This window comes from Myotis davidii, unplaced genomic scaffold (genome assembly GCF_000327345.1).
Source record: "Myotis davidii unplaced genomic scaffold, ASM32734v1 scaffold281, whole genome shotgun sequence".
NCBI lineage: Eukaryota > Metazoa > Chordata > Mammalia > Chiroptera > Vespertilionidae > Myotis > Myotis davidii.
In genome coordinates this window covers 3,381,880-3,404,540 of record NW_006293784.1, presented here as the reverse complement: position 1 = coordinate 3,404,540, position 22,661 = coordinate 3,381,880, and the positions used below count along the sequence as shown (strand labels likewise).

General features: G+C 40.6%; 2 protein-coding genes across 2 annotated transcripts in view; one reads left to right on the top strand and one right to left on the bottom strand.

The window, feature by feature from the left end:
* Positions 1-1,215: 1,215 nt before the first annotated feature.
* JKAMP (JNK1/MAPK8-associated membrane protein) lies at positions 1,216-13,192 on the top strand. Its single transcript, XM_006767656.2, has 6 exons — positions 1,216-1,850; positions 2,440-2,594; positions 8,066-8,272; positions 9,723-9,904; positions 11,084-11,160; positions 12,913-13,192. The coding sequence occupies exons 2-6, from the start codon at positions 2,533-2,535 to the stop codon at positions 13,129-13,131; spliced, it is 747 nt and encodes a 248-aa protein (XP_006767719.1). The 5' UTR covers positions 1,216-1,850; positions 2,440-2,532; the 3' UTR covers positions 13,132-13,192.
* Positions 13,193-14,069: 877 nt separating this feature from the next.
* Positions 14,070-22,661, bottom strand: part of CCDC175 (coiled-coil domain containing 175) — a 59,534-nt gene continuing 50,942 nt past the window's right edge. The window contains exons 17-20 of the mRNA XM_015566479.1: positions 21,152-21,248; positions 19,419-19,462; positions 18,945-19,095; positions 14,070-14,519 (exon numbers count right to left, since the gene is read on the bottom strand). Of these exons, the coding sequence (XP_015421965.1) occupies positions 14,431-14,519; positions 18,945-19,095; positions 19,419-19,462; positions 21,152-21,248 (381 nt within the window). The 3' untranslated portion in view covers positions 14,070-14,430. The remainder of the gene's footprint in view (positions 14,520-18,944; positions 19,096-19,418; positions 19,463-21,151; positions 21,249-22,661) is intronic.

Below are 22,661 nucleotides of genomic sequence, written 5' to 3'. Positions count from 1 at the left end.
CCGGCCCGGATGCCGAGGGGAGGCCGCTGCGCGCGGGGAGGGATGGGCTAGGCCTCCGTGGCTGCGGTCGGAGCGGCCCTTCTGTCTCCGCGTCAGTCCTGGCTGAACACTCGCCGGGGTTGACTTCACAGCTCAGGGCGCGGGAGCAGAGGCTGATGGCCGCGTAGCTGCTGTCTCCCGCTCAGCGTCAATCGTGAGGGCAGGGGGCCCGTCACAGAGATTGCAGAAAACCCAGTCAGAGTGCTAGCTGCGGGGAGGGTAAGGAAGGTGATCGGACGCTGGGAGCCGGGGTTGGTTTGGCTGATGATAAGCTGGTGCTGGTTGTCAGGACTTGGGGTTTGAGAAACTTGACTTACATTCAAATAGATTTATTAAGCATCTACTAATAGGCAAAGCCTGTGTAGGAAAACTTGCAATTCTTTAACCCGGGGCTTCTCAAAAAATCAATTCATTTCCGACTATTAGCTTAGAACATGGTGATTACAGTTGGTTTAAAAATAGGTGTCAAAGAAGCCCGGGGATTTAAAAAAGAAACAAACTCAAAAATTTGATAAAAGTGACACTATTAGACTTGAGGCATTTTAGTTAGTGTTATTTCTGTTGTGTTTTTTTCTCAACTGCAAAAGGAGAAAAAAAATCAGAAGTCTATTCAGATTTGAAAGGAGAACCGGCATTGTGGACTAGACAGTCCCTAGATTGTGAATTCATGAAGAGTTTGGGAAATGGTTGTTCATCATAATGATAAAATGCATACTTTTCAAATTAATTTGCATTTGACCACAGTTGTTTTGGAATTATTCCACGCGAGGCTAAAGGTTCCGTGAAGGCAGGGACTGCCATGTCCCTCTGTGGATCTTTAGTTGACCCTGACCAGTGGAATCTGACATTTAATGCATGTTTGTTGAATGAGTGAAACGGTGAAGGAAGGGAAATGTCCCTGATGAAAAAAAACACACAAAACCCTCCTCAATAACCTCTACCTGTTGATGAGGTCAAAGATAATTGGTGGCCCTGAGTGGTTTCGTAAAGAACAGCTGCTTTTCATTTCCCCCAAGCCTCCAGATCAGGGGGTTGATTCAGGCAGTGGTTCCAAGTATTGGTCAGAGGCCGCGTGACAGCCTTGATGAAGTTGTCAGCTGTCCTTGACAAAAGTTAGGACAATGTAAGTAAGCCTTTTATAAAGGTGAATCTATTTACTCTAAAGGCCCGCCCTTTATTCTGAAATTATGTTCTTTCTGCTTTTCTGGTATTAAAATGTGTCCTGTTATGGAAGAAGGTGATAGTAGATAGTGTGTGTGTGTGTGTGTTTGTGTGTTTGTGCACGTGCACTTAATGTCCTGACTGAGCAAAATAAAAAGTAGTGGTCCTCTGCTAATCCTCTTATTAGAAAGCCATTTAAATTCAGAAGGCTAGACCCCCTGATCAAGGGGAGTGGCTGGCTGGAGCTACTGGAGACGGGCCAGGTTAGGCTTTGAGTTCCAGGGGTACCTCCTGACCTGCAGGTAGAGGTCTGAGGATGTTCATCACAAGAAACAGTATTAACAACAAGGTTCCAGTATAACTTTGTGCAGTGTTGTGTCACAGTGTAAAGGAGAAATTTAATTTTTAAAATAAATGCACAAGACTTTTGCCACGGTACATATTGTTATTTTATTTGAAACTGTACTGAGATATTTCTGCCAAGTGCTTCAACTAGTATTGCATTATTTGTTTATAATCACAAAAGATGTTACTGTACTGGCATTTGTTTTTAAAAAGCTGTCGATATTCAACCAGCATGCCTTGGACTTTACTGTGGGAAGACCCTATTATTTAAAAATGGCTCAACTGAACTGTATGGAGAATGTGGGGTAAGTCTTAATGTTTGTATGTTCATTTGTAAAATCTTTTTGCTTTTGAAATATTTTCACATGTAGTATATCTTTTTTCTTCTGTCTACTCAGTAATTTCTAAAAGACTATGTAGGCATTAATAAAGTCTTTGTGTTGTCATATTGATTGTCTATAATACATCTTTCTTTACAGTCGCAGTTACTGTGTTTTTAAGAACATTTTATAATTTTAGAGTAATTTTAAATTACTTTTTATTAATGATATAGTACAGTGACTTGGATATGCAAGTCAGTTAACATTACAATTCCAGAACACTTGTTTGCAATTATTTTTATACGCTGTTAATAGCTAAGTTTGTCATTTAATATTAGTCAACTATTTTAGTAACTTAGTAAAAGGACTCCTTTTACAGTTGGTTTCATACAGATAGAGGCAAATACAGTGTAGATTTCTTTTTATTTTACTTACGCTTTCTCTTTTTTATATCTGAAAGATGCACATGTAAATAGATGTTTAAACAGAAATGGGACATTTATAGAAAGATTTTGGGGGTGTTAATGTTCTAAAGTAATATCTGTACATAAAATATTATTTTTATGTGTTGCAGGTGTGTCCGAGAGGACAGAGAACAAACGCACAGAAGTACTGCCAGCCTTGCACAGAGTCTCCAGAGCTCTATGATTGGCTCTATCTTGGATTCATGGCTATGCTTCCCCTTGTTTTGCATTGGTTCTTCATTGAATGGTACTCGGGGAAAAAGAGGTGAGCACTTCCTATGAATGTACCTGGATGGACTGATGCTGGAATAATTATTAGTCAGAATCAAATAATTATACTTCTGTTGTTTGTTTTAAAAGCGGTAAGCCTGTTTGGTTTTATATTCTGATTACTCTTGATTGTGGCAAGAAAACTTAATGATAGGGCATGCCTCAATATGTATTGAGAGAAGTATCCTTTGTCTGTTTTACTTTAAATGAGCTTGAGGGAACTTATTTTTATGACTTCCTTTTTTGTTGAAGAAATTGAAAAGATTTTAAAATTATCATCTTTATTGTTTTTTTTTTTTTTTTACAAAGAATTGCTTTATTGTTCTAGAACTAATACTTTGTAATTTAATTTACTACTAGTAATCTAGAGTAATGTAGTTAAAATGCTATAACTGCAACCTAGTTATGAAAACATACTAGCACATTATCTCCATAAGCATTTATTAAGCACTGTGTTTTATGTTCACAAGATCGGAGGAGGAGACACACAAAAATAACTGACATGGTTCATAGTCATAACCTTTTAGAGAAGACAAATGTATATACTACTGAATGTATTATAAGTCAGTCTTAAAACTGTATAAACAAAAAGTGTGTAAAAGCATTGTAAACAAAATGCTCTGGAATCATGAAGAAAGGAAGAGATAAATTGTGCCTGGTAGGATCTGAAAGACTTGGGGAAAGAAAAAAAAAGACGATTTTAGGCAGAGGAAAGAGCTTGAGCAATGGCATGGAGGTATGAAATGTGTGCCCTGTTAGGGTGGGAATGGAAGTGGTCCCGGGTGGTCAGCGTGTGGATTGCTTATGAAAGAAAGGTGATGAAAGGAGAGTGGGGAAGATAGGCTGCGGCCAGCATGTGAGGGTTCCTGATGAGGATGTGAATTTTATTCTACTGGGAATGAGGACCCAAATTATACCTTAGCATATATTAGCCATACTATGTATGGCTTAGTATATATGGCTTTTAGTTCCTCTAACATCTCAGTATCTTTTCTGCTTTAGGTCCTTTCCCTTACCCCAAACTTTTCTCTGCCTGAAATACTTTCTTGTCCCTCTAACTGCAACTTTTTACCTAATCGCCTTTTCCTCCCTTCGGTTTAAATTACACCTACTCGGAGAGGCCTTCTCTGACCCAATCTAAAGTAGGTCTGTCCCTTATTTTTCTTTTTTAATAGCACTCTTCATTTGTTTTTGTTTTGATTTAGCACTCAACACAATTTATAGTTAAGTTTATTTCCTCAGTTAGCGTTCCGCCCACCCCTGACTGTCGGCTCCAAGAGTGTAGTGGCACTCCGTCTTCCATGAAGTCTGCAGAGACCAGCACGCAGCTGGCCCGTGAGAGATGCCCACTCAGTATTTGCCGAGGGAATGATTTATTCATGAAGGTTTGGTTTAAAGAAGTAACATCCTTGGATGTGTATTTTAGGAAGATGACTTCTGTGGAGGGTAGATTAGAGGAGAGATATATTAGAAGGCTGTAGCCCAAGAAACAGTGATGGCTGGGCTCAGGTCCTGGGAACAGAGGTGGAAGGTGGAAGTGGAATCAGCACTTTTCTGGATCCGACGTAATAAGTCCACGGTGATTATTTATGTTAGAAAAGCATTCATTATTTTTCAGAAGAACATACAGATTTTTTTAAAGCTCTCATCCTTTTTAAGATTTTTGTTACAGAGTAATGAGAGATGACAGTGAAAAGGATGTGATGTGCATAAAGCTAAAATAGAGTAAAGGCTCAGTTAGTTGTTGGAACTTCTCGGCTCAGAGTAGAGAAGAGATGGGGGTAGCAGATGTAGCTTCCAAATGCATTAGAACTAGAACATCAGGTGTGTTTTGAGGGAGGATCTTGGAGCAGAAGGTAGAAAAAAGCAGTGATCAGTGGTAGGAGGATTTAAAAAGGACATAACTGCTTTGCCTAGCAAGTTGGTAGCTAGTAACACAAGGGCCCTCTTTCATTTTCCTGAAACGTTGCACTTTTTTGAATCATTGATCGGCTGCCTCCTGCAGGCTCCGTACAGGGATCACGTCCCAACCAGGGCATGCAACCCAACTGGGAATCGAACCGTAACCTACTGGTTCATAGGTCGACACTCAATCACTGAGCCACGCCAGCCAGGTGAGATGTTGCACTTTTAACGAAGGTAGTAGGGCCCTAGCTGATCAGTGTTTCTCAACCATTTTTCATTATCACATCTTTAAAAAACTTTATAGATAACCTTTCGTTCCTTAATTCCATCTACCCTCATGAAATTTATGTTTGTTTATGCAGTGTGTGTATATATGTACTTTATTATAAAAAGTGTAGGAGTATTTTACCCACAAGGACCAGTTCTTGCCCCCTGGGGAGCAATATCACTATTGAGAATACGTGGCTAGATAATAATCAAAATTCTCCTTTCTGGCACCCTTGCTTCTCCTAGAGTTTAGTATTAAATTTGTTTTTCTTTAAGACCAGGGCGAGATAGGCAGAAATTGCACATTTCTATGTAATGCAGGCAGGAGCTTTGCTTCTTCTGTGATTTGTATTTATATAATTTACAATTTTTCAAATATACTCATTCAACAGTCTTTAGGGGTATTTGCAATACATTGCAGGATTCAGAGATGACTAAATTGTGGATGCTCATGGTCCAATGGATGAGATGACAAACCTTCACATATATATCAGGTCCTGTACTAGAGGCATGTGCAGAGATTTAAGGCTGCATGAAGAAGAAAGAAGTTAATTTTACCTTCTCAACTAGGATGGTGTCATAGAAGAAGAAACTGATTTTAAGCTGGACTTTGAAAAATAATAGTTTTTGATAGAATAATTGCAGAGTCTGTCAGACATAAAGAAAAAGATGTGCAAATGTATAGAAGCAAAAAGCTCTGTATAATCAAAAAATGAGAGCTGAGAATGCTGTGGAAAAAAAAGGGGGAAGGCTAAATGAGGCCAGAATATAAAGAGATTGGGACTTGGGGAGTCAGGAAATGCTCATAAAATGGGGGGATGACCCCAGAGCTGATGTTGAAGGATGCAGTTTGCCAGAGGGGGAATATGTTTTGAGGGGGAGGGAAGCATACCCAGATCTGTGAGGGGTGAGTGATTTAGTAGGGCCAGAAGGTGTGGAAGATAAGGCTGGTGAGGTGTACTTTTCCTAAAAGGCAGAAGGGACTCAGGGAAGTACTTTAATAAGGATACTTTGAGGGTCAGGTTTCATTTGGTAAAGATCACGTGGTTAACTGCAACTGGATTCAAGGGGAGCATAAGAGGCCAGTAAGAAGGCTAAAACAATGGCAAGAAATGATGAGATTGAAATTTTGCCTCTAAAAATATGAATTCTATAAGGAAAGAAAAGATTGGATTATATATGAAAGTGTAAATGTTTAAGTATCCAGTGTTTTCAACTGTGTAAAATGGTGCTAGGGTTCTGCTTCCAACAATATGGACTAATCATGAGCTCCAGGTGACCTTCCTGCATGACATTCTGAAGTCTGTGGAAGACAAACTAAGACATTGCTGGTCTTCCTGGAGTTAAGAGAGAGGTCCAAGAACTCTTCTCTTTCAGAAAGCAAACCCGCCCCGAGCTGGGGCCAGAGTGACAAAGCAGGCAGTGGGGATGGGAGGGTTGCCCGAAGTTAATTGTTGAAAGCGGCAGTGCTATTGGATACTGAATCATGGGCAGCCATGGCTAAGCCTAGATTCCCAAGGGGCTGAAGCCCAAGGTAGTCGTGTGCATGGCACCTGGGAAAAGCAGTAAGTCCTTTTTGCTAGAAAGCTTCCCCATTCTCAATTTAGGCCTCTAAGACTCTGGTTTAAGATCTATTAATGATCTCATAATCTGTGATTAGTAAATAAAATAATCACTATGACTGAGCATTGGTAGTCATAACAAATAATATATGCTCCCAGAGGCCTACAGATAATGGACTTTTAGCTACAGAGTATTTACCTGTTACCTTTATAATGTTTAAAGGAATAGAGGGTGCAGTCACAAGGATCTCCAGTCAGTAAGAGATTTGCTTAAAAAAAAAAAGGCATTTCTAGAAATGAAAATTTTTACTTGTCCCTCAAAACGGTAGGTCAATTACTAGATTAAACAGTTGAAGATGGAATTAGTGAATTAGAAAAAATATATACAAAGAAATAATGCAGCACTGAGAGAAAAGGAGATAGAAAATATGAAATATGTTAAGACGTGGAACATAGAATGAGAAGCTGTATTATGTATCTGAACTACCTGGTGGGAATCCACTCCAGTTTAGTTAAACATTCAGACTTAAGAGACTGTCACAGGTCATACCGACTGCCGGTGTACTCAGAAGGAACACGGCCGACAGCAGGGCAGCATCAGACATTTCTTGACAGCAGTAGCTTTTCAGCGGCTGTGCTCAGCTTTGAGGAAATAAGGTCCACATTGAGTGGGTGTGAGAGTCGTCAGGCTTAGTCTTATGCCCCGGAGGAGCGAGAGTAGTTTTGAAGCATAAGTACAATGGGAATAAAAACTTTAGAAAAAGTGCTAACCCTGGCCTGTGTGGCTCAGGTGGTTGGGCTTCGTCCAGTGCACCGAAAGGTTGCTGATTCCATTCCTGGTCAGAGCATGTGCCCAGGTTGTGGACTTGATCCCTAGTAGGGGGCGTGCAGGAGGCATGTTTCGCTCTCACATTAATATTTCTTTCTCCCTCTCCCCTTCTCTCTAAAAATAAATTTAAAAAATATTTTTAAAAATAAAAAGTGATAAAAGACAATTTAATAGAAAGGTTAACTCTAGGGTAGAGACAGGTGTGTGGAATAGGGAGAAACAGAGGAGATATAAGTTGTTATTGTTCTAGTTATTGGGTTAGATGGTGAGCTTACAGTATTTATTATACTCTATAACTAATATTTAGGTATAATTTTGGTGTACTTTTTATATTTAAGATAATTTTAAAAATGATGCATAAACAACTTGAAGAACATTTTAATAGCAATTTGGCGAGGCACTAAAGATAAGGGTAGATCTAATTTCTGCTCTTCTGCACATTTAGGTGATACTGGCACGGTATAATCCCTTTTTAGTAAACAAGGTTAAACTCTTCTCAAGTGGTTTTCATGTATGTTTGACTTTTCTTACCCGTTAAGACGCTGTATCCGTGTCATTCCTTCTTCGCCGACTCTGTCCACACCTTTGGGGACCCCTGGACCTGCTGGGGCTGGACCCCAGCATCTGGCGCCCGAACAGGGACCCTTAGGTAAGCACCCCGCACTCGGGATGGATAGGACTCCACCGTAGGAAGAGGGTGGATAGTCTTCGCCAACTCCGTCCACACCTTTGGGGACCCCTGGACCTGCTGGGGCTGGACCCCAGCATCTAAGAAGATATTTTGTTTCAGGAGTCAACAGTTAAAATTTCTTTACAGAAACCATATCTTGAATCATATCCAGGTTTTATGAAAAGCCATTTAGCACTACGTTTTGGGTAATTGTGCTTCTTTGGTTTTGCTAGTTCCAGTGCACTTTTCCAGCACATCACCGCATTATTTGAATGCAGCATGGCCGCCATCATCACCTTACTTGTGAGCGATCCAGTCGGTGTTCTTTATATCCGTTCATGCCGAGTACTGATGCTTTCTGATTGGTACACGATGCTTTACAACCCAAGTCCAGATTATGTCACCACCGTGCACTGTACTCACGAAGCTGTCTACCCACTGTAAGTGTGTATCTAGACTTAAGATCATGTTTTAAAAAATGACAATTAGAGATTTAATTCATTTCCATGGGCTTTGAGCATCGTAAAATGGCATCTAGGCCCTGGGGGAAATACACAGAAATGATTTTTTTCTCTTAAGGGATACATCGTCTGATAGGAGAAAATAGAAATACAGCTTAGTATAATAGAAGTGAAAGTGTTTTTGCGTTGGCTTTGAAGTATGTGTAAACACAAAATAAGCCATCTGTGTTTCTTAGAAAGGGATTTATAAGGAACACCTTTTTGATACACAGCAGAGAAGCAATATCTGACATATGGGAAAGTATGGGCTTTGGAGCTGAAAGCAGGCTTGAGTTTGAATCCTGGGTCTGCCAGTTGTCCTGTTAACTCGAGCATGTTAGGAGCCTCTTGTAACTCACATTGGGAAAATGGGAATGATGATCCCTCGTAAGGTGAGTTTGAGGATTAAATAAATCCATACAGATCAGATACTGTGCAGTGCTTCACGTATGGGAAGCACCCAACAGTAGCTAAAATTATTATTAGAGGGTTTGGGTTAATGTTCTTTTTTCCCCCTGTTTTTCTAAATAAATGTAATTTCCATCAAAATATTTTGTTTTAAAAATATCAAATTCATAACATTCTATATAATATCATCCCAGACTACATTATTTTTAGAATTTCTGTAAATGGTTGGTGTTCATTTGATGTGTTCTTTTTGGTAAAGGTATAGTAGAAGAGTCTGGTATTTATGTTCTAGTTATAGCAAGTGTTCATTACATAATATGCTCGATAGAATAGTCCTTTTTGAGAAAGTTCTAATAGTACTAAGTGTCAAAATACACATGCACATATGTAAAAAGGTAATTTTCAAAAAATAAGATCCAGATGTAAAGATATGAAAATCTTTTCCACCTGCCCAGCTTTAAGCCCTATCTCTCTCTACATATATTTATAGCTAAAATTTATATATAAAGGACTGATAAAATCCCCTGATTTAATAGAGCTGTACCATCAGCTTCAATTAATGAAATAATGGCTACATAGTATTTCACATAACATTTAACCAGTTATCTGTTGTTGAATATTTATTTTGTTCCTTAGTTTTCTTTATTATATGATCCAATAAAAACCTTGTTCATAAAGTTATTTTTGTGAATCCCTGATTATTTCCCTTTGAAAATTTCTGCAAGTAAAATTGTGGATCGAAGGATATAAACATTTTTTTAGGATTTTGGATACACATTTCCAAACTGTCTCTGGGAAGGGACCAGCATGCACTTTTCAGTAATGGTATGAGGGTCCTTTTGGGAAACTGTCCACCAATGTGAATATTCAATGGGTAGACTTAATATGCTTTTTTAACCTTTTATAGGATGTTTGATTTAAAAATGATCAATGATAAAGTATTTTAAAAGTATTTTTGATCATGTAATTATTTATTTTACAGCTACACCATTGTATTTATCTACTATGCGTTCTGCTTGGTGTTAATGATGCTGCTCCGGCCTCTGCTGGTAAAGAAGATTGCCTGTGGGTTAGGGAAGTCGGATCGATTTAAAAGTATTTACGCTGCACTTTACTTCTTCCCCATTCTAACCGTGCTTCAGGCCGTTGGTGGAGGCCTTTTATGTAAGTTTCTTGGGTAAATAGCTATACATTTATTATATGTGATCAACAGTGTCTTCTCTGAGTATAATTTTGGAGCTTTTTCTTTAAAATGGAATTTTTTAATTCTTGAAAATAAACCACCGTATATATTTTTGCTAAAACATATAATAAGCCTTATTATTTTTTTTTAAATCATGATTTTTTTTGGAATGAAATAGAAATTCTCAGGAAATCAGTGGCAGCTAACGAAAACTGATTTTTATTTAGAGAATATTTTGTATTTGAAGTTTATAACCTAAACAGAAAGATTTTTAAAACCCAAGTATAAATTAGAAAACAAAAACTGGCTTTTGCATATAATATATGGAAATTACTCTTGGTAATGTATACTATTTATCAAGTTAGATTTTAGATTTCTAAGTTTCTTTATGAAAACCTTTTAGATACAGTAAAATAATCTTCAGTATATTCTTTATTTTAATACTAGAGGCCTGATGCACGGAATTCGTGCACTCCGGGGAAAGGGGAGGGCCCTCAGCCCAGCCTGCACCCTCTCACAGTCCGGGAGCCCTCTGGGAATGTCCGACTGCCACGGAGGCAGGCGGGAGAGCCTCCTGCCACTGTGCTTGCCCACCGTGAGCCCAGCTTCTGGCTGAGCAGCACTCCCCCTGTGGGAGCGCACTGACTGCCAGGGGGCAGCTCCTGCATTGAGCGTCTGCCCCCTGGTGGTCAGTATACATCATAGCGACCGGCCATTCGGTCGATTTGCATATTACCCTTTTATTATATAGGATAGCCATTCATTCATTTATTCAGCAACCATTTAGACTAAATTGTTATGCAAAGGAAGAATAAGAAAAAGTTGGTATTAAAGGGTTCACATATTACTAGGAAAGCTGTAAGTAGCTGAGGGGACATAGTGTGGTACTTACTTGAATATGTGACATTGACTGGGATTTTGACATTGACAAGGATGTTAGATACCATCTTTTATATACTGCGGAGCCAAAAACATTTACTGTCTGGCCCTTTACAGAGAGCCTTTGCTGACCCCTGCCTCAGGGCACTGAGGCTTCCATCTCTCACAGGACTGATTGAGAAAGTTTTCAATTATGGGGAGAATTAAACTTTTGAAATTTTTGATGGTTTATTTCAAAAATTTGCTTAATTTTCAACATAATGCAAATGTTTGTTTTTCAGATTACGCTTTCCCATACATTATATTGGTGTTATCTTTGGTTACTCTGGCTGTGTACATGTCGGCCTCTGAAATAGAGGTAGGAAAAATGTTTTCCTTTGTTAGAGATTTTATTTTATGGGTTTGACAATTAAATAGCATTATACATATGATATAACATAGCACAACTGATTGGTTTAGTAATCTTTGGCTAGTTGATGTCATTACATAGCTTATGAAGGGTTGTATACTAGACTGTATTTGCTTGGGAAATTAGTGAAGTAGTCAGGCTCAACTATCTAGCATATTGGAGAAAAAAATCACATAATTTACTCAGAAAATATTTAATTATGAAATATTGAAAACAAATGCCATTTTGAAGGAAACATAAAAATGCTTTATGATATATAGAACTAATTTTACAGTACATTTTACAATGGCAACACTGTCATTAGTAATTATACTGTACATTCTCCACCCTTCTATATTTTGTCTCCAATTTTATTTTCTTGATTATGGATGTTTACAGTTGTCCTCTATAACATCTATACTATTTAACACTAACAGTAACATTACTTCTGATACTGTTTCTGTTTTGAGATACCCATTTGTGTTTCTAACTTTTCAGTATTTCTGTGGAAGGTCACTGTTAGAAAGGACTCCTTATTCTGAGGCTGACCTCTGAAGGAATAGTGTGTCAGTGGCTTAGTACTATTTCACCCGAGCTTGCTAACCTAGTGCCCATGCACTGTCTTCGCTGCCCACCACACGTGATAAGACATGTGCCTTCTCATAATTCTTAACCTTAACCCAGGGATATTATATTTTAATTTAATCCAGAGAAAGTAAATTGTTAATTATTTTGGAATGCTTGCTGTTGATGCCTCTCTTTCAGTTCATTAGTGAAAAGGTGAGAGAGAATGACTGACAGGGAGAATAATGTAGTAGAGGAACAGACAGAATATTTTGATGTTGATTATTCAATTGTTTCCATTTCCCCTTTATAATCTTTAATCATTGTCGAAATTTGTATAATTAAAGAAGATAAGCAAATTAGTTTTAGCACGTTTTTCAATGCTAGGGAAATATTTGAATAAAATGAAGTTTATGAATTTGTTCATTATCCATAACTACTATAGATAGTAGTTATGTTAACTTGGAACTTATTTGTGTCCCTGCCCCTGGGGATCTCTCCATATAAAATGTTCATGTACTTCAATTAGGACTCCACCCATAAATCCGAGAGAGAGACCTGGATCAGGAAGGCAGTCTATAAGTCTAGCTTTAGGCAAGTTAAAGAGCCATTTAGTAAGAGAAAGTTAGTAATGGAATATTGCAAATTCCATTTCAGTATGTTTATTAGCACATTCAACTATTACTTTAATAATAATTTGGGCCTTCCCATTTCTGCATATTATAGAGCTGTGTTCAAGAATAAAAAGAAACCAGAGTAGGTCCCGTGTCGTTTCTGCTCCCTTCTACCGGTCCAGGCAGCAGACCCCAGGAGAGCTGAGGTTAGGGAAGCTGGTGTGTGCGCCTGTTTCTCACCTGTAGACGCAGCTGCCGGGCAGGAGGAAGGCACGTCACGTGGTGTTCCCCTTCCAGCTCATTCCTTCAGAAGCAACCCTAGTGCTTCCCGCGTTGACTCTGGTCCTGAGCTGCCTCAGTGCTTACATGACCTCAGCCAGGAAGCCTCCCCCTGCTCCTCGCAAGTGCAGAGTCTAGCAACTGCTCTCTGAGGTCCCTTTAGCTCCAAGTCTGTGATTGAGGTTATGACTTTTAAAATATACATTTAAATCAAAATATAAGTGATTATCTGTTTCTCTCTTCTTCCTTTTATAAAATGTTACAGAACTGCTATGATCTTCTAGTCAGGAAGAAGAGACTCATCGTCCTCTTCAGCCACTGGCTACTTCATGCTTACGGGATCATCTCCATCTCCAGAGTGGATAAACTCGAGCAAGACTTACCCCTTTTGGCCTTGGTACCCACTCCAGCCCTTTTTTACTTGTTCACAGCAAAGTTTACTGAACCTTCACGGATACTCTCAGAAGGAGCCAATGGACACTGAATATAACATGCCAAAACCCCTAAGAAGCATTCTTAATAAAAAAGTAAAGAAATTAAAAATGTATTAGTTCTCTTCTGTCATACATGGGAATGAGTTTGTCAATATGTCGTAATGTTTTTGGTTGGTTTGTTTGATTTTGTTTTTGACCTAAGACTTTATGATTAGACTTAGAAAATACAAACACTATAATACTCTCTTACATAGTATAATACACTATCCCCGCTTATAGTGCTCTATTATATGACAGGAAGCCTATCTCTTGGAACAAATTGGTTATTGTTTAGAGCAAAACATGCTTCTGTTTTTATTAAGTACTTTAATAAGTATAATATGGAATTCTTAGCTTTGGCACAATTGTGCTTGCCTGATGTGTTTCAATCTGGCTTTCAAGTGTAATGAATTATAAAGACATACCTGTGGGGTCTGATAGCAAGCATGGAAATGTAAAGTACGTTGTTTTTTGTTATCTGTTTATTTTCACCGATATAGTATTTTCATCAAAAATAGAGCATAATTTATATAACAGGTTTTCTGTTTATAGGTAGTTTGGTTGAAAATATCTTCATATTATTCCTGTTTCTGTAAAGAAAAACAGTAATGAAAAACCTGACAAAAAGTCTCAAATGTTCTGACATTTGTATTTGCCACACTAATTGTGGAAATTAAAAATATTAGTGAGATTAATGTCTTTTCCCCACGTGAATAAATACATGTACTCACATATATCCTTCCTCTTACATCTTATTTAAAAAATTTGATTTTAGACAGAGGAGGGAAGAGAGAGAAACATGAATTGGTTGTGCAAAGATGGAACTGGCAACCTAGGTACGTGCCCTGACCGATCGAATCTGCAGCCTTTCGGTGTATGGGATGATGCTCTAACCAACTGCACCAGCCAGCTGGGGCTTATATATATTTTTTAAGGATGCATACACTTGCCAGAGACACATTTCTCTCCACATTGGGACATCTCTGAATTAGGCTGCATCACACAACTAATGGCTTCTTAGATTTAACAAAATGCAGACTCTATACAGCATAGGAACAGGTTTACTGTGGTTGTTGATAGGTATGCTGCTTGTCGATTTTTATACTCTGAATAGACTTACGGTTGTAACCATGGAAATAAGATTTTTATTTACTGATTCTGCTATTGGTGGGGGTTACCCAAGTTTGCTAAATCTCAAACTTTAAGACTTTCATTGACAGTTGCAAATTGCAAAAGAATGCACTCACTTTCTCTATAGTTTTGTTTATGCCTTTTGAATTCACAGCAGTTGTATTCTTGGAATTATTTTGTTATTTTTTCTTCGTTACTATCTTTTTTACAATACGTGCAGCCACCGGAAAACGGACTGTTTTGGTACGTGTCTGTTTGGTCGTCTTTTCTGTAGGAATAAAAATAAAATTGTAAAAATTCTCTATGTATTTCAGATAGGTTTGGGTGGTTATTAGTGTCCATTAAAATTCTAAGTTGCCCAAAGAATCCCTCTGTTGGGCAATTGCACAGTTGGAAAAGGGGAGGCCTGGGGGGTCATGTATCTGATTACCAGGACTGTTCTTTTCCCACCGCATTTGGAGCCATCTTAAGGCATCTTCTCTGATGTTCTATTCTAGCAGAAAAGTGTGTATGCAAAATGAGAAATCATGCAGGTAATTATGATTACAACTCAAAGGCAAAGACTTTCAGGAATACTTAATACATATCTGCATTTTTACAGAGAGGAAGGGAGAGGGATAGAGAGTTAGAAACATCAATGAGAGAGAAACATCGATCAGCTGCCTCCTGCACACTCCCCACTGGATATGTGCCTGCAACCAAGGTACATGCCCTTGACTGGAATTGAACCTGGAACTCTTGAGTCCGCAGGCCAGTGCTCTATCCACTGAGCCAAACCGGTTAGGGTCATATCTGCATTTTTAATTTGCACTGTGAAGAACAAGAGGAATAATTCATAGCACCTGTGGCTGCTAATGTTATTAATTAGCTTGTTAAAACGTGGTTATTAAGAAATATACCGAAACTACCCTTGTCTAGCTCAACTTTGTCTTGACGTAGGTCCTTGTAGTATATTACAACTCCCTGCTATAGTAATAATTGTGCTAACCGGTGCTAGATAGGTTATTTAAAGTCAAAATATTTTCTGATTTGGGTCAGTGTATCCATTTGTTACCTTGTTATCTATTTGCCTAAAACCACTCATTTGCAAGACTTGACTGCACATTGGAACCAGCTGGAGAGTTTCTAAAAACATGCCTGGGTCCCAGCCCCAGAGACTCATGGTGAATTGGTCTGGGGTATGGGCCAAAGATTGTAAAACCTTCTCCAGGTGATTCTAATGTTTGAGAACCATTGTCTAAACCAGCCGTGGGCAAACTACGGCCCGAGGGCCAGATTCGGCCCGTTTGAAATGAATAAAACTAAAAAAAAAAAGACCGGTACCCTTTTATGTAATGATGTTTACTTTGAATTTATATTAGTTCACACAAACACTCCATCCATGCTTTTGTTCCGGCCCTTGAGTCAAAAAGTTGCCCAACTCTGGTCTAAACTCTCTTCCTAGTTCAGATTTTAATTTTTCCAAGAGACCTTTTCACAGTTTTTAGGCAAATGATTTTTAAATTATTTCTTACTGAAATTTTGATTCTGCTAGATTATAACTGCGTTCTTTTCCATTATTAAATGATCAAAATGCAGATAATTGTATCAAGTTCTTGTCCATCACAATAACAAAAAAATAACAATTATATGATATTTGATCTTTATTTTAAAATATCTCTTGACCTAAAAAGTCTCTACAGAGTAGACATCAAGTTAAAATATTTGGTTAGTATTTATTTACCTGCATTCAAAATTATAGTACAATTCAAGGACTTTTAGAATTTTAAAACATTATTTTTAATGCTTTAAAAAAATCCATATTCAGTTGCTATTTGGTTTAGGTATACACTACAAATTAACTTATTTACTTGTTTACAAGAAAATATTAAGGCAAAAAGTAACGATCTTAGATTTCAGGATGGAGCCTGGTACTTTCTGACAAGCTAACACCCCCACTCTCGCCATCTGGAACCCCAGATCTCCACTCAGCCATGCTGCTGCAGTTCTTGGCCAGGTGATTGGGGCTGTTCCTTTTGGAAGACATTTGTGTATTCCCAACACCCCCAAAGACTCCGACACCCCACTTTACCTTCCCCCGTAGCCACTCATTAGGAGGAGTCCCCTGGATTCTAATCGTCTCTTGTCTCGGTCTCACAGTATGTGCACTCTGACATTCATACTGGGTGTCATTCAACTTTGGCAGCCTTTGTTCTGGTGCCAGACTCAGGGGTGCTCACTCTGCTAATTAAGCTAGTGCAGTATTCCTGGAGAGGGTCTGGACCTGCTGGGCTGCAGTGACCTGATGTGTCCAGAAGAGGACAGGGGAGAGATGTTGAGCTGAAAGATCAAGGCCTCTTCTAGAAGTCCCATCTGTGAGAGAAGCCATTCCACAAGAACATTTCAAAGCTAGGAGATGACAGGTGGCTCAGAGGCGGCCACGTAATTCACGGGACCAAAGCTGACCTTTATCACCTCAGGAGGCGGTAGGCTTCAGGGATCTGATAAGTGCTTAATAAAGGTCTGATGCTTTCTTCCTGCTGCCGTCACTTACAGTTTACAACCAGGGAGGCTAAATAGCGCGTAAGAAGCAAAGCTGTGATGTGAGCCCACATGGTGCCACTGCTCCGGGAGCAAAAATCAGTGGAGCTAAGCGGGCAGCAATCTTCCTTCAGATCTCAGCTCCATTTCCAGTTCTTCAGAGACGTCTCCTGACCCCTAACTAGGGCAAGTCTCCCTCTTAGGTTCTTAAGTTCTTAGGCCCCCCTTCAGGACAATTATGACACTGACATTTTACATACATCTGTGTAATACCCGATTCTCCCACCACACCAGCGGCGGACCAACTACACCTGAGGGGCAATTCTGCTCCCCTGGCAGAGTTGAGTAGTTGAGTAGGAGACCTTTCATGGCTGGCAAAGCCAAAAATATTGTCTGGCCCTTTAAAGTTTGCCGACCTCTGGACCTGGCTGATTTCCATTGGGCAGGGACTAGACCTATGTTCATTCCCTATTGTAACCCCACAGCCTGATAGAATAGTTGGCACAGAATAGACATTTGATAAGTACTTGTTGATACAGTTTAGAGTTGATAGTGAACCATGGATGGAAGTTAAAAGCAGGACCAACCAGAGGAAGGCAAATACCCTCACTGAAGGCTCCCCCAGGAGGCCCTGCGTCAGGCTGGCCGGCCAGCTTCCCCAGGCCCACAGCCTCCATCCGCGCACAGGAAGGCTCCTCTCTTTCACAATAAACCTTGCCCACTACCCTCCCTGCCTCTGAATCTCTGCCAATTGCAAGTGGTGGTGACTTGCTGTCCTAAGTTCTACGCCTCGGCTTTTCAATGCAGTCTATTTAAATCCGCCCCAACACAAAGATTCCATTGGGCTTCAGACAAAAACGGAAGATGCGCTCATGAGAAAATAATGCAATTGACACTTAGAGATGATCTAGCTCCTCAAATTCTGCCGGATCCGCAGTTGCTGGGGATGGCCTGGCCTTGCAAAGAAAATACAAAGCGAGGCAAGGCCCACCAGGGACCCTTGAAGCACTCAGACCTAAGAAGTATCACCAGGCACCAGCAGGAAGACCAAGACAGCTTCCTGGCTGATACGAAGGGGCTTTCCCACAGAACGCTTCATTGGCTGCCTGAGCATTCCTTCTCCTGTCAGCAATACCCTCAGAACACTGGTTTTTAGCAAATATTGCAACGGTGTTTAATCCCATCACTTTTTCTCATCTTAACTTTTATTATATTTCATTTTACTTTTTACACCCCACCTTTATAAGTACTTATCTAATGAAGGTGCTTTTTAAAATTAAACCTTAATGACCTCTACTAAACCCATATACTTGCTGAATGACTTTTTTTTTTTCCATTTCGCAACTCCATCACTCTCCTGCCTCCTCCCCAAACTTCGCTCCCTCCCTGGGACCCCCTGCTGCGCCTGTGTGAGGGCTCAGTTCCACCGCCCTGTACAGGGCTCTGAGTTAGAGAAGGAATTAAGGAGGAAGCTGATATTCCTCTGGAGCAGCGGTTCTCAACCTGTGGGTCGCGACCCCTTTGGTGGTCGAATGACCCTTTCACAGGGGTCGCCTAAGACCATCCTGCAGATCAGATATTTACATTACGGTTTATAACAGTAGCAACATTACAGATATGAAGTAGCAACGAAAATAATTTTACGGTTAGGTCACAACATGAGGAACTGTATTTAAAGGGCCAGAAGTTTGAGAACCACTGCTCTGGGGAGACCCGGCTGCTTGATCCTGAGGGGACCAATCCTGTGCAATAGGATGTATTCACATCTTACCAGCCCCAGAAGGCATCCCTAGACCGGGAAGAAAAGGCAAACTCATGCTCAGTATCTCCTGTTTATGAAGACAAGGAAATGTATGAAAGAGTTTGGAAAGACTGCTTTGGGAAGTGTTCAAAATAAGAGTTTAAAACATCGGAAATAAGTTGAGGTTCCGTTACGGGGAAAACTCTCTCAGGTAGAAGGGAGACTGTCCGGCGCTGCTGCCCCGCTGTGTTCGACCCCGCAGATGAGAATCGGTGCTCACCTGAATGTCTGGGGCATGATTAGGGGTGGGCTGTTGGGCATAACTAAGTTACTAGTAGGCACGCTTATCTGGGGGAGGGCTTTCTTGATACCACCAGCTAGTAAACGAGCAGGAAGTTCTTGGTTACCCAAAGCTCTTGAGGTGCTACTCACCAGGAATTTCCACAGTGGCCAGGAAGCGCAACTCTTCCAGATTCCCTTGTAACCAAATACTGATTTTCTCAATTTTTTCATCTCTTGTACACAGCCTGTCTATTAGACTTTTTATCTCTTGCAAAGTATCTTCACAATCACCTACAAATTCCTTTAAAAAAAAGTAGCATATTTTTGGGTGTGTATGAATTGCAATAAAATAAAAAAACATATTCTGTCCAGGAAATCATATCCAAGACAAAAATATATATGCAAAATTGGTATTAGTCGTGCAAAATAAATATGCATACACAGCAAATTCGCCAAGTTCTAGAAAAGATCTCAAAAGAAATGGTTTAGCAAATCACTGAACTAAAAAATGTTTTCAATGGTTAATTTTCTTATGGAGCTACAATTGACATAGAACATTACATTGTTTGGTAGGTAAATGCTTTTAGAAATATGATACTTACGGAGGTAAAACAAAAAACTCACCTTTAAAATGATCTGAAGTTCTGCCCACAAATTCAGATATTGTGCTAAAATAAAGATTTTCAAAATGCACAGGTTACTGAAACAATTGGAACATTTTTATCAAAGAAATGCTATTTGTGTCTCAAAATTGTTTTGTGTAAAAAATTTCAAAATGACAGAAGAATTAGATCAGACTTGCCCTCCCACTGCCAACAAGCAGAGAATGGGACCATGTCAGGCAGGTGGGCTAGTGGTCTTCAGATGGCTCCAGCCCCCAACTACTGAGTTACCCCGGACATCGAGCTGCCCCAGCTGAAGTCATGCGGAGCTGACCCGAGTTGTCTCCACCAAGTTCTGACAAAATGGGCAACTTGTGAGCAAAGTAAATGATGTGCAGTATCTGTTCCACTGCAATATGCTCCCCTCTCTCCTCTCTTTAAAAATCAACAAAAACCATATCCTTGGTGAGGATTTAAAAACACATAATAAAATAAAAAAAAAAACACTTGTAGAAAAGTAGTAACCCCAAACTGGAAAGAATTCATATGCCCTTCAGCTGGTGAATCCTATATAATAACAGGCCAGAGGCCATAAACGTCATGACCAGAACGACCACTAGGCCACTCACCATGAGGTGGCACTGACCACCTCTCGGTCCCTACACCACTGGTCCACGAGCAGCGGCGGGGCGGGACTGGGGACTGGCGAGCAGGCTGAACTGCTGACCTCTTGGTCCCTGCTCCCGGCCCTGAGGCTCTGATGGATCAGCGATGGTGAACGGGGAAATCGGGGTGGATGGCGGGAGGACCAGGCTGGCTCTCCTGCATGAGCAGCCGAGCGGGCAGCACGTTCCATCAGCGGCCGGCCTGGCACACATGCATGGAGGTGAAGTCGCAGGCACAAGCTTTCCCACAGGCCTGGGCAGCTGCTCAGGGGCTCAGGCCTGCGGGAAAGCGTGCGCCGGCGACTTCACCTCCATGCGTGTGCTCCGGGCCGGCCGCTGATGGAACGTGCTACCTGCTTGGGGTCACTCACTCTGGGGCAGGTAGGTCGCGGGCATGCCCCACAGCTTCCGTCAGTGCCGAGCGGGCAGCACGTTCCATCAGCGGCCGGCCTGGCACACATGCATGGAGGTGAAGTCGCAGGCACAAGCTTTCCCACAGGCCTGGGCCCCCAAGCAGCCAGGGATGAGCTGGTGATCCCAGTGGCCTGACAGCCCAGCGGCGGAGGCAGCATTTGGCCTGGGGACTGGCAAATGGGCAGAAGATGGCTCTGATCGCAAGAGGTTAGGCCTAGGGACCCTACCCACACGATTTCGTGCACTGGGCCTCTAGTGGATAAATAAAAAACATGGTGCAGCCATGTAGCAGAATACCATACAGCTACGTAAAGGAGCCAGCCAATGATACGTGCAACAACATGGCTGGGTCTTAAAAACAGTTTGTTGAGGGAAAGAAGCCAGGTACAAAAGTGTGCATAGTCTATCATTCCATTTATATCCAATCCTTAGTGACAGAAAGCAGGCCAGTGGTTTCCAAGAACTGGAGGTCGGGTGGGACTACAAAGGAACACAAGGAATGAGAACACTCTATGTCTTGTTTGTGCTGGCAGTGGTTACAACGGAATGCACATTTATCAAAACTCATTGCACTCAAGATGGTGCATGTATTGCATGCAAATCAGTAAAATTTGATTTAAATAAAACAAAAGCTTTCTACTTCATATGTAAAGCTCACCCAAGACATATTACCTACCGTAATTAGCTATCAGGTGCCAGGACAGGTCGCAGTAGATGTATGTTTTGGCTTCTTGTGCATACGGCTCTATCTTGGTCTTTATGTATGCAATATACTGAAAATCAAAGGCATGAAATTGTTTTAAGCAATTTCGTTACTGTAAGCTAGTTCTCTGTGCAGTCATTCAGTAAACATTTATTGATCCCTCCCCTGTGCCATCAACTGATCTAGGTGCAGTGCTAACAGTGGTGAACAGCCCTGTCAAGCTTTCATTCTAGTGAGGGAGATAAAGATCCTACTTTCTAGCAAGCATTTTGGCACCCAAATAAACACAGTATCTGAATGTAATTTTACATAGAAGAAATCAAATGGTATTCTAAATATACTGTCTCTCTCTCTTCTCTCTCTCTCTCTCTCTCTCTCTCTCTCTCTCTCTCTCTCTCACACACACACACACACGCACACACACACACACACACACACACACTGTTCCTTATCCAAAATGGTGTGCAGTGAATGTCACAGCAACGATGCTGCCTGACTGGAAGAACTCAGCATAAGATCAGGGAGAGGGTTTCCTGAGGCAGAAGACCCCACAGAACCGCTCACAGGCTGGTGATGGTGGTAACCGTGGTTGGGGTACTAAAGTCATGGCTTTCTCTTCTGACCACCCACTACTCAGGAACTCTAACGTCTCTGGGAACTCTGAAAGGACGGGCTTTGGGATGTAAATGTAGCACTGGTCCAGTTTCAAGAGAGAAATAGTAGAGACTAAAACTACTGAAAAAAACATAAGAAGTAGCGTCCACCCTAGAAGGAGATGACATAGAACTGTTTTTCACCCCGGTGGTACGGGGTCTACTCAGGCAGCCTTGACCTTGTGTCAGCCTTCGCATGGCTTGGCGGCAGATATTGTAGTAAACCAAAGTCAAGTCCAAATCAGCATCCCTGCCTCTCTTTGAACAGGGATCACTGTTTGTAGACTTGCCGAGTTCAGCTGACCTCCCGTAACTCTCAAATGAGTTAACACGCTGACTTGTAATGATCTATTTATAGGCCCATCTCCTCGGCCAGAGGGTGAGCCTCCCAAGGGCTCGGGCAGTGCCTTATTCAGCTCCATTCACTGCACCTTCCCCCGGGTTTGGGACTCCGTGGATGCTCAGAGTGTGTGTTGAGTGAAGATACATAATCAGCAAAACAGAATGGTGAGCGAATAAGATAAGAGCACAGGGTCATCCAGAGGAATCAGTAGATTGGGCACTTGATCCAAAAGTGGAACTTTTATCTTTTTTTGTTTATCACTTTAATAATATATTTCATTTAACCCAGTATATCCAAAATATGATCATTTCAACATGTAATCAATATAAACAATTAATGATCAACACTATCCTCAATTTAAAGATGAATGATTTGTTTAGTATGTCATATACATGTAACAATTTTTTGGTACTAAGTATCTTTGAAATCTGGTATTTTACTCTTTTTTTTTTTAAATTTTTTATTACAAAGGGTATTTCATCTGTGT

Excerpts from the sequence above, each read along its gene's own strand:
- JKAMP (XM_006767656.2), top strand. The coding sequence starts at position 2,533 with ATGGCTATGCTTCCCCTTGTTTTGCATTGGTTCTTCATTGAATGGTAC. Across the intron at positions 2,595-8,065 it reads TGGTACTCGGGGAAAAAGAG|TTCCAGTGCACTTTTCCAGC; the intron begins GTGAGCACTTCC and ends TGGTTTTGCTAG. Across the intron at positions 8,273-9,722 it reads CACGAAGCTGTCTACCCACT|CTACACCATTGTATTTATCT; the intron begins GTAAGTGTGTAT and ends TTTATTTTACAG.